The sequence below is a fragment of the Benincasa hispida genome, chromosome 12 (genome assembly GCF_027475165.1).
Source record: "Benincasa hispida cultivar pf3 chromosome 12, pf3_genome.v1.1, whole genome shotgun sequence".
In the NCBI taxonomy this organism is placed as follows: Eukaryota; Viridiplantae; Streptophyta; class Magnoliopsida; order Cucurbitales; family Cucurbitaceae; genus Benincasa; species Benincasa hispida.
The window spans coordinates 21,722,415-21,742,396 of NC_143489.1; the positions used below are offsets into that span (position 1 = coordinate 21,722,415).

At 34.4% G+C, this 19,982-nt stretch overlaps 1 protein-coding gene across 1 annotated transcript; it reads right to left on the reverse strand.

The window, feature by feature from the left end:
- Window positions 1-612: 612 nt before the first annotated feature.
- On the reverse strand, window positions 613-15,780 carry LOC120067037 (replicase polyprotein 1ab protein). Its single transcript, XM_039018411.2, has 4 exons — window positions 15,258-15,780; window positions 14,837-14,890; window positions 3,831-3,956; window positions 613-1,204 (listed from the first exon to the last, which is right to left on the reverse strand). The coding sequence occupies exons 1-4, from the start codon at window positions 15,633-15,635 to the stop codon at window positions 1,025-1,027; spliced, it is 738 nt and encodes a 245-aa protein (XP_038874339.1). The 5' UTR covers window positions 15,636-15,780; the 3' UTR covers window positions 613-1,024.
- Window positions 15,781-19,982: the final 4,202 nt, after the last annotated feature.

Here is a 19,982-nt window from a genome sequence, read left to right on the forward strand (position 1 = left end):
TCTAGCCTCGAATTCCCAAAACAACAATATTTTTTTAATAAGTTTCAAAACAACAATATTTCTCTAATAAATTTTGAAAACAACAATATTAATATTAAAGGTTCAATAGGAAACATATAAACTTTTTTTAATAAATATCTTATAACAAATTTGATATTAAGTGTCAATAAAAAAATAATTGCAATAATACCTATTTTGATCATTATATGTAAATCACAACAAATTCGTATTATTTATCAAACACCATAATATATACAGTTGAAATTTACAAAACATTATATATATATTTTTCAAAGGCACAACTGACTACTATTATTGAAAATCTACAACCATTCTACAATATGTTATTATGATTTAATGAAATTCCTTAGTAGATTGATAAACTTGTTAGAATCAAATTGACAATTTTATTTTAAAACCTATCATGATAGTGATTAAATTACTACAAATTTAAAATATCAAGAGTAAATTATTACATGGTAAAATTCAAGTACTAAATTATTGCAAATTTGTAAGAATTGAATTAGAACCCAGATTGGTTTTTAGTCCCAACAATACAATAGCAAGCATGAGATAGCAAACACCTTAACTGAACAATTTACAACTTACAGCTTGGGCAATAATAACAATTCATCATGAACTAGAAAATTGAAACACCAAAAACATATCACTGCCTCAGTGACTGCTTTAGTAACATTTGTTACAAGATTGAAATAAAAAGATTCCAAAGAAAAGACCATTTGATTTCTATGGGCAGAAAATAAGTGAGGACTATATATTGAGTACCTTAACAATCCAACACCTAAGGAATTCTCATTTATGCACCATATCTGTATTGATACTACAAACAAATGCTGCCAAACTACATTAGTGACTATCCAAGGGAGAAGAGAACACAAACAGTATCGTAATTTAACACAGAACCACGATGAATCCAATCTATGGTCCTTGGTAACTCTTTCTTCATTGTGGTCTTCTGTTCTCTCGAAAAAGGTCCAGCGAATAGCCATCCCTTCTGCCCTTATCATTTCTCCTCGAACTCCACATCAATGACATTAGGTTGTGATTTGGAACCAGAACTACCTTTTCTTGAATTGTATTCCCCTTGGCCTTTAGGCTGCCACACTATGTTTCCACAGCCTGTGCAAGAAATAATTTGGTTCTTGTACCCAGCAAATTCCCTATTACAGGCTGGACAAGTACCCTGTACAATTATTTAAGTGTCGTTTAGGAAAAATCTTTATACAAAAAATAAAAATGATAAAAGAAAACATAGATGGCAAGGTTTGTCCCTAAACGTTTAAGTCTATGTCTAAAGACTTTGAACTCTAAGAAGTGTTTAATAGGTCTTGAACTACCAAAGTACTTGAATTTTCAATTTTATGTCTAATATCTCTATAATTTTTTAATTTTATATCTAATAGATCTTTGACCTATATGACATTTTATAAAATTCACTCATCTATTAGGAAAAGAAATTGAAAGTTTAGAATTTAATTAGGCATAAAATTCAACTTAACGTCTAAAAGATCCTTTAGTTTTTTGATATACCAAATATATTATAAGCCTATTAGACACAAAACTGAAAGTTAAGACCTATTAGACATCATTCAAACATTACCACTTCACCAATGCCAACATCATAATTCGTAGTCAAATGAGGGTCAAATTTAACCTGAAAACCATTTCAAACTACTTTTCAAACCTTAAATATGTGTTTGGAGCGTTAAGTTGAGTTTTGAAGTTTGGAATTAATATGTTAAAGTTAGGAAGTCCGTGTTTAGGATGCGAGTTATTTAGTCTGGAGTTTGGAAACATGTGAAAGAGGGAGAGAGAAAGAGGAGAACATGGAGTTCTTCGATAAATGTGCAAACTTCAATAGTGAACATTGTTGACATTGGTGGAGTTGAGTTATTTAACACCAACTTATGAATATCACTTTTAGAACTTTCAAAGACCAAATAGACATCAAACTCAAATCTCCGTAACCAAAGATGCATTTTACCCTATAAATATAATATCTTCATAATCAGAATCATCCTAACCAATGTTAAGCAAATTGGTTGATGACATTCCAAGTTCCGTGGTATAAAGAATCTCCAATGCTCACGTGTATCTGTAACTCTAACAAAGTTGAATAACTGAACATGGTAGAGTGTTGTCTTCAGGTTTTTCTTGAAACTTTACTTAATCCTACTAGGCTGGACTAGAAAAGTACAGTAGTTTGGAACCTAGAGAATAAGGGCTTCTGTCCTTGCATATCAGTGACGTTCAATATCATGGAAAGAAGAAGATTTATATTGTTAGGAAGAGCCACTTCCCATGTTGGAAATGGATAGCATGTAATTCCAGTATTTTGTGGCATGGGGCACATCTAACCCACAGGGGATTGGGTCTCCAAACTTTTCTTGCACATGAAACACCAATATTGAAGAAAGAGCTCGCTTTTATATATGTGTATAGTGCGGACCAATTTACGCGCACCTCAACTAATTTCATGGGACAACCCACTTAACGACATTTGGGTGTTAAGGAAATTGGTAAGCCGTAAGATATTAAATCCTAAATAGGTGACTACTATGGATTGAACTCATAACCTAGGCCCTTTATCACGGTCATGTCCCTTATTTACCACTAGGCCAATCCATGATGGTTGAAGAAAGAGCTAGCCTAAGGAGCGTTTTTGGATCTTTTCTTTTGGTTTGATGCTAGCGTGTCTTAGCTCCCATTGACAGAAATTGAACTCTTTTAAGATATTTACCTCACCAAATATCAGTGTATATCGGTTACTCAAATTGGTATTGCCTCTTGAATAAGTCTTTGTTGAGTGAGATGACGAAGAAATATTTTGATCGACATTTGGGCCATATCCATTTGTTTGCACATTCATCGGGCACGAAGGAAAGCGCTTCCAAAAGAGTCTTCCCATTCAACTAGTTCATCATCACAAAAACTTCTCCAGAATTATAAGTCCCAAAATAAACAGGATTTTTTTTTTAATAAGAGGCACCCAAAATAAACAGGAATTGTAGACTCGCTAACAAAAGCTGAAACATTGCTGGAAAGGGAAAAAGAGAAATTGACTCCAAATTCTATGAATCTAAAAATTTCTTCTCGAGCGTAGGGACTGCTCAACCAAGAAATTGTAGCAGCAGTTACAGAAATAGCCTTACGATTAGGCAATGGCAAATGCAGAGGGGAGTAAGATTTCCCGTGGTGAAATGCAAAAATGCAACGAAAGTTGTGATGAACATTTGATTATAAAAACTGGTGGTGGAACTCTAGGATATGACTATATGAGTTGGGAAGAACAAGAAACTCCACAATTATTCCTCAAATCCAGATCGCACCAGATATCTTCCATAAAGAATGGGAGAGTGGCAGATTTTCCCGACAGGAAGGAATCTTAATTTTATTCGGCCACCTAAAACTATTGAAATTGATGATTTAGATACTCTCCTGACTCCTATTACTTGAAAGCTGGTCCCTAATTAAAAAATATAACAAAATAAAGGTATAAAAGGCATTATTAGCTGCTCTTCATGGGTCTTCCCAGAATAAAAAATTAATGTAATTTTCTTCTTCATTGTTTGTACACAACTCTTCACTAAGATATCATTAACTTTAGTAATCATTAAAAGGTATGATAGGTGGCTTCTTTCTTCTTCTTCTTCTTTTTTTTTTTTTTTTTTAACAAGATTAATTTTAAGTGTCTGCACCATTCTGAACTATGACTAGCATAATCATCACACAAAGCTGATAAGATATCAGTAATTATACAAATGCACAATATCACTTATACAACAGCAAAGGATGAGCAAGGCGCATACCTTTATTACAAGGCTATTGGCAAAAGACCCAATGAGTAGCGGACCAGCAAATGGTAGTATCCACGTTGCAAATATCAAGAACCGGAAAAGCCATCCAGACAAAGCAAACCAAAGGAAGAATATTGTCTACAAGGAAATGAAAAGAGGTGATACATGAGAAAAAGAAAGAAGAATAAATTAGGTTGAGAAAATTCTTTTAGTGTCTATATTCATAGTCTAAGACCTCTGTAAGTTAAAATTACGCACTATGTCTCCCATTGACGATTATACAAAAGTTAAATGGTCCTAATATAACTCCAAATCCAAGATCTTTATTTAAACGCAAAGCCCTTCTTCCAAAGGATCTGATCCAGGAAACACAAATCATGTAGGCTTTTTCAAAATCTAATCAACATGATTGCTCAAAAACTATCTTAAAGATCACATCTTCTTGTTTCCTCTTTAGCAAAGAGCACTTGGTCCAAAATTTGTCTACCTCCCATGAAGGCTCCTTATGAGTTAGAAACCGTACTAGGGTACTAGGAGGACTTTTCTCAACCTATTTACCAAAATTTAGAATATAGGCATCGGCAGATAGATTAAGGGCGGTTTGGAATGCATTTTCAAGTGTTTAATTTAAAAAATAATTCATTTTAAAAAATATTAGAGTGTTCGGAAACTATTTAAAATAGCTTTTGAAGTGTATTTTCTACTATTTTTGTCAAAAGTCACTTTTTTCTCAAGTCAATCCAAACGGACCCTAAGGTTTTATGATTCTGCAAACTCATAAACAAGTTTGAAATTCAACCTTGATTTGAAGTTTGAAAACCACGAGAGAAGTATCTCAAATGCTTCAAATTCCAAATTCTTTAGTCTTGATATAGAGCATTTCCTTGCTAGCTAAGTCTAAATTTTTTGTAAGTTATCCTATTCTTCTTTATTATAGTTGTTATAGTTCTATTATTAAGGTTTTCCATTATAATATCTGGTAATATTTTCCTTTTCTATGTTTTCTTTCTTTGGTCACTCTTTTAGTGAATGGAATAGAGTATTCTGATTCTCTCAAACCTAAGAGTTTTACATGGTATCAGAGCACTCTAAAAAAATATTAGGGTTTTGTGAACCTTAGGGTTTGAGAATTTAGAACCCATTTGTGTTACATCTAGGGTTATGTGGAGGGATGATTTTATACTTTTGCTCACTGCCGCCGTCTTTGGTTTGTTTGCCGCCATTAGCCGCCGTCAGTCATTGCCGTCGGAAAAAGGGAGGGTCGTTTTTCTTCGATATTTTTCAACACTGCCCAACCCATCGAGGAGCCAACCGCCGATCGACAGAAACCCAAAGTCCGGCATCCATCTGACCAGCACGTGAGGTTCACGCACCGCCTTTTTCCTTCTGCCGCCGATCCACGCGAGGCGCATTCGCCGCTGGTTCCAGTTCGTCTTCTGTGGGTTTCCTCGGCTTTGTTGACTCTCCTTGGTGGTGTGTTTGCTTGGACTATATACTCACTGTTGTGGTTCATGGAAGGAAAAAAAATATCTTTTCAGTAAATTAGGGTTTGCTTCTCTTTTCTTCGTAGTTTTTTTTTTTTTTTTTTTTTTTTTTTTGAGGTAATGGCCGATAAAAAACCAATCTGAGATAGTTCCTATGGTGTCGAAAGTAACTAAACACAAATTGAATGGATCCAATTACTATTCATGGAGATCAAATGTTCGCCACTTTATTAGGAGCATTGAGATGGATGATCACATCATGGAAGAGCCATCGATTGATGCTACTAAAAAGATTTGGTGGCGGGACGATTCAAGAATGCTTCTACAAATCAAGAATTCTATTGACTGTGAAATCATTGAATTAGTAAATCACTGCAAATCAATCAAAGAACTATTGGAATATTTGGATTTTCATTATTTTGGGAAAGAGACCATTAATAGAGTGTTTGATGTTTGTAAGACTCTATATCAACCTGATCAAGGAGAAAAATCTCTTACAAGCTACTATATGGAGGTCAAAAAATACATGTGCGGAATTCAATGTCTTGATGCCACTTAGCATGGATCCAAAAGTTCGAATGGCTCAACGTGAAAAGTTGTTTATCATGAGTTTTTTAGTTGGTCTTGCACCTAAATATGAGATGGCCAAAGATCAAGTGTTGTCAAGCTCAAACATCTCATTGTTGGAAAAAGCTTATACTCGAATACTTCGTACAGAGAAGCCACAAGCAGCTATGTCATCTGATTCTAGCAGTGCTTTAATTGGACGAGGGTTGAATCAAATTGCTCCAAAGGTCCTCCCAATAATCAAAGATCAAATTTAGTAGGTGTTGTTTGCTATTACTGTCGTAAATCTAGCCATACGAAACGTGAATGTAAAAGATTGATGAATAAGGGTTAGAGGGTGCCATCTACACATGTCGCTTCTACTCCTAATAATCTTGACAAATCAATTACGATTTCTGCAAAGGAGGTTACTAAATTTCAACAGTATCAAGAGTCATTGAAGGCATCATCTTCTACTGTCATTACGGCCATCACGGAGATAGGTAACATCTCTAAATGTCTTCTTTCCTCCACGTTGAAATGGGTCGTTGACTTTGGCGCTACAGACCATATGACGAGTAACCCCGGTTTATTCTTTTACCTTTGTACATCTACCTCTTCACCTAATGTCACTATAGCTTATGAAACCACCACTCCTGTTTTAGGATCAGGAACCGTCCATTTTACTGAATCAATTTTTTTGTCATCAATTTTAAATTTACCACATTTCTCTTTTAATTTGATTTCGGCCAGTAAACTCACTCGTGATCTTCATTGTTGTGTCTCCTTTTTTCTTGGTTATTGCTTATTTCAAGATCTTATGACAAAGCAGACTATTGGTAAAGGGCGTGAATTTGGAGGTCTTTACATCTTTTATCACAAATACCTACAACCATCACATGCTCTAGCATGTCATCTCCCTTTGAAGAACATCGTCGTTTGGGTCATCCGTCTATCTTTGTGTTGAAGAGTCTTTGTCCACAGCTTCAACATTTGTCTTCTTTAGATTGTGAGTCATGTCAGTTTACTAAATTTCATCGTTCAAGTTTGTATCCTCAAGTCAATAAACGAGCTAGTGCGCCTTTTGAATTAGTCCACTATAATGGTTGGGGTCCATGTCTTATTGAGTCCAAAGGAGGGTTTCGGTATTTTGTTACATTTGTCGATAACTATTCTCGTGTTACATGGTTATATTTAATGAAAAATCATTCTAAGTTACTTTCTTATTTTCGTAACTTCCATGCTAAAATTCGAACTCAGATTAGTGGTGCTCTTAAAATCTTACGGTGCGATAATGCTAAAGAATATTTCTCTCATGCACTCAAGTCTTATTTAGATGCCCATGGCATTCTTCATCAATCTTTTTGTATCAATACTCCATCTCAAAATGAGATTGCAAAACGAAAGAATCGTCATCTCCTTGAGACAGCCAGAGCTTTGTTGTTCCAGATGCATGTTCCAAAATCCTTTTAGGCTGATGATGTTTCCACAGCTTGTTTCTTAATAAATTGCATGCCTTCTTCCATTCTTATGGGTGAGATGCCTTTTCATACTTCATGTCCCAAACAACATTTGTTTCCCAGTCTACCCAAAATATTTGGTTATACCTGCTTTGTTTGGTATGTTCAGCTTCAACATACCAAGTTGGATCCAAAGTCCTTAAAATGTATTTTCCTTGATTATTCCCATGTTCAAAAGGGTATCAGTGTTATTGTCCTCGTCTAAGTAAATATCTTGTCTCTCCTGATGTCACTTTTTTTAACATTCTCATTCTTTTCATCGTCGTCTTTCTCTTCAAATAAGAGTCGGTGGGAGCATAAGAAACTAAAGGATGATTTCCTTGTCTACACAATTGTTTCCCTTCCAATCCTCTTCCTGATTCATCTCCACCTGTGGCCACCTCTATTCTTCCACCCATCGTTAAGGTCTATACTCAACGACAACCTCCTTCAGTTCCATGCCCTATACCAAAGGCTTCTTCGTCTCCTTCAGTTCCATGCCTTTTACCAGAGGCTTCTCTATCTCCTTCAGTTCCATGTCATGTACCAGAGTCTTCTTCGACATTGGATCCAGAAAAGAGTGATGATCTTCCTATTGCTCTTCGTAAAGGTAAACCTAAGTGTGCTTACCCGATTTCCTTTTTGTTTCATATAACCATTTGTCGTCTTCCACATGTTCATTAATTGCATCCATAGAGTCTGTATCCATCCTTAAAACTGTTCATGAAGCTTTATCTCATCCTGGTTGGTATGCTGCAATGGTGGAGAAGATGACTACCTCAGATGATAATTGTACTTAAGTAGTTTCTCTCCTTGCAGGAAAGAAGGCTATCAGTTGCAAATGGGTATTTGTGGTTAAAGTCAATCCTGATGATTCTGTTGCTCGATTAAAAGCACGCCTTGTAGTGAAAGGCTATGCACAAACTTATGGCGTTGACTATGCTGATACTTTTTCTCCAATAGCAAAAATGGTAACTGTTATTTCATTAGCTTCAATCAATCATTGGCCTTTACATCAGCTTAATATTAAAAATGCATTTCTTCATGGTGATCTTCAAAAAGAGGTGTATATGGAGGAACCACCAGGGTTTGTTGCTCAGGGGAAGAATGGAACGGTGTGTTGCCTTCGTAAATTTTTTTATGGATTAAAGTAGAGTCAACGGGCTTGGTTTGGTAAATTTAGTCAGGTGATTAAAAGTTTTGGAATGCGGACGGGCACGTTAGATCATTCAGTCTTTTTTAAGAGATCTAAGAGTGATGTCATCTTGTTAGTCATTTATGTTGATGATTTTGTGATTACAAGTGATGATGCTTTAGGTATCCAGTCCCTAAAAACCTTTCTTCATAGTCAATTCCATACAAAAGATTTAGGCATGTTGAAATACTTCTTAGGAATTGAGGAAATAAGAAGCAAGAAAGGAATACTATCACAGAGAAAATATGCACTTCACTTGTTAACTGAAAAAATAATTAGCAAACACTTTGACAAGATGTTCTATTTTTCTATAGAAATATATTCGCTCAAAAAGGTCCCTATAAGAAGTTAATCGTATATGAGAAGATTGATTACGTAGAAAAAGGAAAATGGATTCGTATTCACATACATAAGAATTGTATAGGAACAAGACTAATCTTCGATTTCTTTTTGAAAAAAAAGAAATCAATTTTTTTGAAGTACTAAGACTAGTCAAATTACAATACTCGTGAAAAAAGAACCGTAATAAATGAAAAGAAGAGGCATCTTTCACCCAGGAGCGAAGGATTTGAACTAAAATTTCCTAGGGGCTAAACCATGTAGTACCCCAATGATGCCCAACTTACCGCTAATAAAAGATGGAGAATTGCTAAAAGATCCTGAAAGATATAGGAGGTTAGTGGGAAAACTTAATTACCTTACAGTGACTCAACCCGACATAGCCTATTCAATGAGTATTGTGAGTCAGTACATGTCAAGCCCTACAATTGATCATTGGGCTGCATTGGAACAGATTTTGTGTTATCTGAAGGTTGCTCCCGAGCGTGGTTTATTATATAAGGATTATGGTCATACTAATACTGAATGTTTCTCAGACGCCGATTGGACAGGATCTAAAGAAGACGGAAGATTAATGTTAGGATATTGTGTTCTTGTTGGTGGTAATTTGATTTCTTGGAAGAGTAAGAAGCAAAATGTGGTGTCCGTTCAAGTGTGGAATCAGAATATAGAGCAATGGCACAATCTGTGTGTGAATTGATTTGGATATATCAACTTCTTGTTGAGTTGGTGTAACGCCCCAGGCCCAGGATTCGGACCAAGATTCCAAATTCGGATTCGGCACCTGATGGCCCTGGCATTCCCCTACGTCTCCTGCAACCTAGCTATGTCGTCCTTACGTGCCTTGAATGCTTCTAGAAGTGAAAGTTGACCCCACAAACCAACACGGATTCTTCCAACATGCTTTGTCCTCACTCACATAAGTCCTAGGAAAATTTCGAGGAGGTCACCCAACATAGGATTGCTCCAAGCTAAGCATGCTTAAATTTGGAGTTCTTATGATTAAGCCACCGAAAAGGAGGATGCACCTTGTTGGTATAGATAGTAACTTTCAATTCTTTTAAGTCTTTCTTAACCATACTTTCATGTCCTCAGGATCCCTCTCATTCAGATGTGATATCGGTTCATTCATGTACCCCTCCTGAACTCGGGTCGTTACATACCCACCAGCTTCCGCTTGGTTCTTCCCCGGACCACATCTTACTGGGAGAGGTTCTGCTTTGATACCATCTGTAACGCCTCAGGCCCAGGATTCGAACCAAGATTCAGAATCCAGATTTGGCACCTGATGGCCCCGACATTCCCCTGCGACCTGGCTATGTCGTCTTTACATGCCATGAATGCTTCTAGAAGTGAAAATTGTCCCCACAAACCAACACGGGTCCTTTCAACATACTTTGTCCTCACTCATATGAGTCCTAGAAAAATTCTGAGGGGGTCACCCAACATAGGATTGCTCCAGGCTAAGCACACTTAATTTTGGAGTTCTTATGATTAAACCACCGAAAAGGAAGGTGCACCTTATTGGTATAGGTAGTAACCTTCAGTTCTTTTAAGCCTTTCTTAACCATGCTTTCATGTCCAGAATTCCTCTCATTCGGATGTGATATCGGTTCATTCATGTACCCCTCCTGAACTCGGGTCGTTACAGTTGGGATTTGAAATCACTACACCAACAAAGTTGTGGTGTGATAATCAAGCAGCACTTCATATCGTGCCTAATCCAGTATTTCATGAAAAGACTAACCATATTGAAGTTGATTGCCATTTTGTACGTGAGAAAATTCAACAAGGTTTGGTATCTACAAGATATGTGAAGATCGGAGAACAATTAGGAGATATCTTCACGAAAGCATTGAATGGAACACGTATAGATTATCTATGTAAAGGTTGGGCATGATTAACATATATGCTCCAACTTGAGGGGGAGTGTTATAGTTCTATTGTTAGGGTTTTTCATTATTGTAAATATTTTGTTATATTTTTCTTTTCTATGCTTTCTTTCTTTGGTCACTCTTGTACACTTGTATATATTCATATCTTTGATAAATGGAATGGGGTATTCTGATTCTCTCAAACCTAAGAGTTTTACAATAGTCAATTAGAGAGCTTTTTGTACCTTCCTCAATTGTTCTATGGACAGATTCTTACTCTTCCCTCCCTTGTACATAGGACATCTTACTAAGTTTTATTCTTTTTTAATATTCGTGAATGTCAAGACCGGCTTACGCACATATCAACTACACTCACGAGATAATCTACTTGACCTTATAGTATTTAAGTGCTAAAGAAACTTGTAGGATATTAAATCCTAGATAGTTGGTTACCATGAATTGAACTCATTCCCTTTATGTTCTTTGTTAAACTCATGAGCCTTGTTTACCACTAGGTCAATCCATAATGGTTTCATCTTTCTAAATTATACTATATAATATGGCATTGATAAAAATAGATTACAACTAACAAGGTAAATACCAAAACATATACAACACAAAAAACCGCACATTTTGTTGCAGCTTGCACCTAAGTCCCAAAGGACTATTGCGCTTTATTACGTCTTGAACTTCAAAAAACACTGCTTGAAGAGTAACATCTGACTATTTCAACCGTTTAAATACTTACTCTTGGACGAACAATCTAAACTCTAGCCAATATAAATCCACAAATGTTTTCACTAATTTGTTTGTAAGACTTCAAAAAAATCAAATAAATTCACAATTCTTTTAGCCCATTGAATGACACTACAGTGTTTTAAAAAGCCCCCCAAGGGCGCACCTAGGCTCAAGGCGTAGGTCTAGTGTCTTGCCTTTTCAAGGTAAGACTCACAAAATAAAGCACACCTTAAGCATGCGCTTTTTGTGAAGCCCCAAGGCTTAAAAGCCCTAGGCTGTAGAGCTTGTTCATTATTTTTTAAAAATAGTAATAATTAAGGTTTTCCTTCTTTATTAACTAAAAAAATCAAATTTCCTAAGCCTAAATACAAAAATTCTTGTGTTTAGGGGTCTTTTTTTCATATTTCCACTTCAACTATGCTTTCTCTTCTTTGCGTAGTACTTATATATATAATGTGCCTTGCAAAAAAAAACACGCTTTTTTTATTGTATTTAAGCCCTAGAAGACTATCACACTTTATTGTACCTTGAGCCTTAAAAAACACTGAACACCCCCACAGTTTTCCCCTCTTGCTCCCAAACTCTCCTCTCTTCGTAACATTAAAGGTAATTCACATTCACATAGCTTTATCCAGCCCCACCACTTGGATTTCCATCTTTCAAACTTACGAATGAAACCATCCACAAAGTTTCATCCTTCCTTAAGTTCCTCTAACTCCTTGACGATCCCTTTAAGTAAAATATTTAAAAATCATGGGAACTTCAAGAATTATTTTCTTCAAAGCTTCAAACAAGGCAAACCAGTCATAGTGTAAATGAAATCTTATCACAACTATAGTTTTTCTTTTCCCTTGAAATCAACAATATGCAAGGTGGGAGATTCGAACCTCTAACGCTCTTGATTGATTTCACTTGCTTTACGTCAGTTGAGCTTCTCATGCTAGCCACAACTATGGTATATTCACAAACAATTTGAAAAAACTTAAATTATTTTTTCTCCAACTAACCGACATATTGCCTTATAAACTCAGCCAGTCAGCCTATTCCTCCGTCCTCTACTTTGTATTCCTCCTTTCTCCATTGAGTTTTTCTCCCTCCCAAATGAAATTATCCCCCCTTCAAATTCATTCTTCCCTTGGATTTCTTCCTTTCCCCAACTGAAATTAACCTTATCCTGGTATTAGCTTTGAGCTTATAACCAATTAATAATTGTGCAAGAGAATTCTCCTCATTTTCCCCCTTACACCCGAGAAAAACCTACCCAGATCCTTCCCATCTAACAACACCTTATCCTGGTATTAACCTTATCCTTGGAGTTCTTCCTTTCCCCAACTGAAATTAACCTTATCCTGGTATTAGCTTTGAGCTTATAACCAATTAATAATTGTGCAAGAGAATTCTCCCCATTCTCCCCCTTGCACCTGAGAAAAAACTACCCAGATCCCCCATCTAACAACACCTTATCCTGGTATTAACCTTATCCTTGGATTTCTTCCTTTCCTCGACTGAAATTAACCTTATCCTGGTATTAGCTTTGAGCTTATAACCAATTAATAATTGTGCAAGGGAATTCTCCTCATTTCCCCCCTTGCACCCGACAAAAAACTACCCAGATCCTTCCCATCTAACAACATCTTTATGAAGTCACCCAACAATTCCCAAAAAATATCAAGGACCATTGTCAACCCCTGCTGGAACCAAATATATCTCCTGACACGCCAACTGAAAAAGTGGTGATCTCCATGTACTCCATTGTGATATGAGAGAGTTTTCACCTAAATCGATCCTTCAACGGAATTTTCTTGAAGAACTAATTGTTCGATGGACATTGAAGAAGTTCTAACTGTAATTGTTCCAACCACAGAAAGTTCTCCAAATAAAATCTGGTGTAGAAAAGAACCTTATCAAGAGACCTCAAGAAATATCAACTCAACTAATACAAAAAGACTTATTTTTACAGCTCGTAGTCCATGGCACTCATAAGATATAAGTTCATTCAAAAAAGAGAGGAGGCCTACCTTTTTTTAATTTGATTAGATTATATTAAATGTATTTACCTTTTAATAACTACAGAACCATGTGTCCACAAACTCAAAAACAAAAAAGTTGAATCTTGACTAGAAATTTGAAGAGAGAGCCACAAAAAAAAAACTATCTCCAATGCTCCAACTTCCAAATTCTTTAATCTGTCTTTCTTTCTTTCTTCTTCTTTTTTTTTTTTTGGGGGGGGGGGGTTAGAAAACCGGACCATTGAGGAAGAATGGAAGAATGTACGAGGACATACAAAAAACAGTCCACCTACTAACTACAGAAAATGACTCTAATTCAAGAGAATCAAACAAAGTTCATAATAACAAAAAAGGCTGGTAACATACACCCACTATCTATGATGTATTAAACCTAGCAACCTCCTGGACCTGCTCCACGATCTTTCCACATCCCTAAAAATTCTACTATTGCTCTCAAGCCAAATTCCCCATAACATAGCAAGAAAAACAAGTCTACCACAAAACTCCCCTTATCTCAAAACAGGAAATTAAGGACCACCTCCTTAATCATAGCCTTGAACCTCTACCTTGACCCAAACAGACTTGAGCATTCATACCACAGATAACCTTGATTCTTACTAAGCAGAGATTATCAATCATCTTAAAGCCCCTTATTGGGAAGACTTGAAATTTATGGAACCCTGTAAATGTTTGATGATAGCAATGGCAAAAAAGGTAAGGATATGAAGAATCCTTTTTTTTTTTTTTCTGTGAAGAATCTTATTTGCTACTGCATTTCCTTGCATGGCTAATTCTAGATCTTTGAAATTACTTAATCAATTAGGGAACATTTTGTAATCTCCTCAATTTCTCTTTTGGTGGATACTGGATCCTCCTTTGTACATCTTTCTATGTTAATATACTGCATATATAGTATGGATTAGAGTAGATTTTGAGTAAAAAAAACACATACACAATACAGCTTGAAATATTCTAGACCTAAGAAATAGGATAGGTCCACCATTTAGCTACTGTAACTTAAAATATGTGTCGCTGGATTCAGATTTGATCTCTTCTAGCATTTTTTGGGACTAATGACTAAGAAAACAAAAGAACTTTTAGTTGTATGTAGGATAGTAAAAACATTTTTAATAGGAGAGTTTTGCATCTTCTTGTATGGGCATCATAAATAAACTAGGACTTTCAATTTATTTCTCTAGTTGATCTTCCAGAAAATGCCTCGAGGCCATGGTTCACGTCTTAAAAGTAAAGTGATACGATCTCATATCACTACCATTCTAAGAACACGCTAAACACAGGGGAAATTGACAAAAATAAAAGACTATACCACGTACCACAAAACTTTTTCCTAATGGCGTGTCCATAAACTCATTGAGTTGCCTCCTATACTGCACAGACCAAGGGAAATAAGAGTGAGTGACGGCGCTGACATTAGAGAACAAAACAATTGAGAAAACAACAAAATTTAATAGACATTTCAAAGATAAGAGAACAGCCAATATTGCAGACAACCAAGAAAAAGATAAACTATGATTTTCATTCTACTTCAGTGAAAACTAGTCAATTATAAATATCTTGGATAAAAGGCATCAAGCTTTGACACTCGGAGTGACTGCTGATCTTGAAGAGGACTAATTAAGAACGATCCTTCAGATAATTTCAAACTTCACTTCCAAAATCGATATTAACTAAGCAGGCCCTATCTACACAAATTCATTTCACAAGCACGAATACCAATCAATCCGCAGTACAAACCCTTGGCCAATTTCTGCTAAAATCCAATGTAAAATTACGCCAACGCAATCCAATTCCAAACTCCCTATCAATCTCGCGCGCCCGGTCGGCCGCCGATTGTGCAACAGAACTAACACGGCGCGATACAGAGTAGCGCCTATCAAGACGCTCCGCAGTTTTCCTCGCCTCGAATACGAATTTCTCGAAGCCATCGTTGGCACCTCGCCACACTTTGTTCCATGCCTCGCCAAAACCGTCGCTGTTGCCGCCGCCGCGACGGTATGCCTGAACGAAGCCAATAGTTCTCCGGTAAGGGATCATTAAGGACCTACTCCTCCTCAATCTCAACGGAGCTTGAACCGGTGGCTGCCATGGCGGCAGAGGTGTTGAAGCTATCATCACAAGTTGTATTTACCGTTGGTTGGATTTTTTTTCTCTTCTTCTACTGCAAGTTATAGCTTTTGCTGGAAGGTCTCTACCGTTCAGCCAGGCAGGCTCGCGTCTGCGGCCAGAATGTTTTTTGATTAAATATAAAACTTAAATCAATTATTCATATATTTTGGTTTTATTTATTAAACTTTTAGTTTTTGTTTTGAAAACTGGTTTTTTTTTAACAATAAAATTGGTATTAGGCTATTTGCAATCTTAGAAAGTGATTATAGAAAAATTTTAGGCTGTGTTTGGTAACCATTTTGTTTTTTAAAATAAAGTTTATTAATACTATTTTCACCTCCAAATTTCTTCTTTTCTTATCTACTTTTTATCAATAGTTTAAAAAAACAAGCTAAATTTTGAGAACTAAAAAAAGTAGTTTTTAACAAGTTTTTTTGTTTTTTGAATTTGGTTGAGAACTCAACCAGATGTAAATCATTGTAAGAAATGGTGATGAAATAAACTTAATTTTCAAAAACCAAATTATTACCAAAAGTAGCTTAACTATCTACTTGTTTGGTAAAATGAATTATTTATACCTCATTTGGTAACTCTTTCGTTTTTTATTTTTGAAATGAAAGTCTACTCACTCCTCCTTTCTTATAATAATTGCATATTTTTTAAGCACAATGGTTGGATTCTTAGCTAAATTTCAAAAACGAAAACAAAATTCTAAAAACTACTTTTTTTAGTTTTCAAATTTTGGTTTGTTTTTTAAACCATAGGTAAAAAGTAGATACACAAACGAAGAAATTTGTAGGTAGAAGTAGTGTCTATAGACTTAATTTTCAAAAACAAAAAACCAAAAATCAAATTGTAATCAAATAGAGCTTTTTTTAAAAAAAATTAAGCCTAAAAACATTACTTCCACCTCCAAATTTATTTTGTTATTTACTTTTTACCAATTGTTTAAAAAACCAAGCTAAATTTTGAAAACTAAAAAAGCATCTTTTAAAAACTTGTTTTTGTTTTTGAAACGTGGCTAAGAATTCAACCATGGTACTTAACAAATTTTCAAATAATTTTTTTTAAAAAGTGAGTAAATAGACTAAATTTTCAAACACACAAAAAAAAAACGAAATGGTTATCAAACTGGGCCTAACCATTTGGTTTTTGGTTCTTAGTTTTTAAAAATTAAACCTACAAACACCTCTACCACCTGTAGATTTCTTACTTTGTTGCCTACTTTTTAACCATGTTTTAAAAACCAAGCCAAAATTTGAAAAGTAAAAAAATATATATATAATTTTAAGAAGTAGTTTTTGGAATTTGAAATTTGGTTCAAAATCGTGTAAGAAAATGTTAGAAAATAGGTTTAGTTTTCAAAGACAAAAGATAAAAAATGAAATGATTACCAAAACAAAATTTTATTAAATCATAATAACTTTTTAATTTTAGCTAACGTGTAGAAGCCAATTGATACAACTTTTAGATTTAGCTTCCCTAATTTTACTAACATTTTAACCATTTAAATAAATATATTATAATAATATTATTTCATACTAATATATTTTGTCCTTTGATTGTTTTTTTATAAGGATTATTTTTTAGAACTTTTATCAAATAATTTAAACTTAAATCATATACAATTTTCAATAAATTATAAATTATTTATCCATAAAAAATATTTGAAATAATAAGCCTAATTTGGGTCATATAACTAAATTACACCAATTTAATATTAATTTATCAAACATTGTAACTAGTTTTTCTAATTTAAAATTAAATTTAACAAACATTATTTTACTTCATTCTACTAAAAGTTTTACAACAATCTCAAACAGAGACTTAAATTAGTTCAACAATAAAGTCCCAATCTAACGCTCATTTCAACACAAATTTTAGGTCATCCTACTTGAAGAAAAAAGTTTTATGAGGAAACTTGTAATTTATTTTTATTAGAACTTGTAATTATATAAGTTAATTTAACTTTAAAGTTTAATCTAGGTACTTTTGGAGTTTTTTTAAGTATAAATGAAGGTGGAAAATTTGAACCACTAACATCTAGATGGATTGGGGGTTAGAGTTATGAATTTGACTCTTTGTTTAACCTTTTAAGGAATTTGTGGGCTCACAACTAAAAAATACTAGTTTTAGGAAAAATTGCACAAATCACCCCTGAATTATGGGGTTGGTTACAATAGCACCCTTAAACTTTCAATTTGCTCAATTATCCCCCTCTAGTTTTTAATTAGTTCAAATCAAACCCTTTTATTAAATCAATTTTTATTTATATATAAGTTGCGTTGATAAAAAATGGCAAATTTGTCATATTAAAAAAATAATCTTGTAGAGGAAGATTATTTTCTGCTCAAATTATATTTCGTAGACCTTGACTAAATCTTTTGTGCAAATGAAAATTCAGCAATTGGTTCCATGAAAAGAAAGAAACATTACCTTTCTAATGAGAAGTATCTAAGTAAATGATGCAAAAGTTTTATTAGCTATTGTTAATCTACTTAGTTGCTTAAGGAGACAAAAGTATACCATTAAACAAATTGTGAATCTGTTGAAGCTAAGTATTCAAAGTTCATTACTACATGTTTAGATGCTTAAATTAGGAGTGTTATTTTATGTTATATTAAGCACTAGTTTTCTCTACTTTAAACTAATATATTCAGATTGAATTATAAATTATCTTCTTTAGTTTTTCAGTTTAAATTGAACTCTGGTTAAAAAAGTACTTTCCACCTTCATAATCAATATCATGTAGCAGAGATGTGCTTTTTAAATTATAGGATCCTAAGAAATTAATAACTTTGTACCTAAATAACTGTTATGTTATTAGATCTTTAATACCTTAGATGATCAAGTGGCAAGAAAAGCCAGATCAAACTCTAAAATCAATTAGTTTTTCAAGTTCAGATTGAATGTTTTAGAAGCAGACATTGAGGAAAAAATGTAAAAAGAGTAGGACATCAAAAGAATCTTCATTTATAAAACACATTAGCCATAACTTGGGTATAAATCCTCTCCCCTTTTCTCCTTACAAGAAGGTATATTGTGGCGTCTGTACCACACTCGCTACATTGAATTAGAACTAATCTTCTAATGATTTTAGAAGTCGACGGCTCATCAACATCTCTTTTTTGTAATCTCTTTGACCTCCCAAGTGGTCTCTTGATAAAGGTGGAAGTATGGATTTTATACCAACTCTAGGCCATAAATTTTTCCCATTGATTGGTTGGAGGTAATGTCAATAAGCGGTCTCAAATGTAGGAATATGGTAAAACTTATGCACATAGTCTTCAGGATTTTTCCTCATGAAGCAAATGTGCATTGTATAGAATGGGGACAAGGAATTTCAGTCAAATCCCATTTACAGCAATTACATGTATGCCTTTTTAAGTCCATTATGTATTAATTTTTCATACCCAGATACTCTAGGAAAACCTAGCTTCCATGATGTAAGAGTTAAATGACTCGTTTATATATATATATATATATATTGAAAGGTATTGTAATTAAAGTGTAGGGTGGGAAATTGAACCTCAGACCATGAAGTTAATAGTATGAACACTGTGCCAATTGAACTATGCTCTTGTTGGCAATGACTTGCTAATATTGTTAAGCAACATTTCACACTTTGAATGTGCACTAAATGTACGTCTTGATCAATATTTTGTTGGTATTGTAATTACCAATCATGGACTTGTTTGTCTAATTGAGCCAGCTTTTTCAAGTGTTTTTCAAAATCAAACTTAGTTGTGGCAATCGCTACATTCCACAATGCATCCTTGTAAACTTGACCTCAATTTACATATAAAAAGATGCAAACATTGATAAAGACAAGCTATTAATCTCATTTCCATCATATTTAATTCATATTAATTATCCACAACATAATAGTTACATACCTTTGAAACATTTTTTGAAATTGGCATATAAATGTCGTATACAAAAGCAATGTTCGACTTCACGTGCTATTTGTTCAATAGCTAGAACTAGATCCTAACCAAAAAAAAAAAAAACTCAAATTTTAATAACAAATAACATATAAAACAAAAAAAAAACTCAAATGTTAATAATAAATACTTTTGTTGATCAGTAATAAACACCCATTTACTCCTATTTTCATTCCTAATATCATTTAGCAAGTTCTCCAAAAACCACATCCAAAAATCCTTCGACTCAACATCTACGCAACCAAAATTTGTCCTTGATAATGAGTTTTCAAATGGCAACCATCAACACCTATTATAGGTCTACATTCCTCAAGAAAACCTTATTTGGAACCTTGAAAACAAACATACATTTTTCTAAACACAAGTTGCATATATAATTGAGGTCTAAAAACAGTTATCAAACAAGTGG

Coding starts and splice junctions, on each gene's coding strand:
- LOC120067037 (XM_039018411.2), bottom strand. CDS start 15,635: ATGATAGCTTCAACACCTCTGCCGCCATGGCAGCCACCGGTTCAAGCT. Junction 14,891..15,257: donor TTAGCAGAAATTGGCCAAGG/GTTTGTACTGCG, acceptor TGGTCTGTGCAG/TATAGGAGGCAACTCAATGA. Junction 1,205..3,830: donor CCAATAGCCTTGTAATAAAG/GTATGCGCCTTG, acceptor ATAATTGTACAG/GGTACTTGTCCAGCCTGTAA.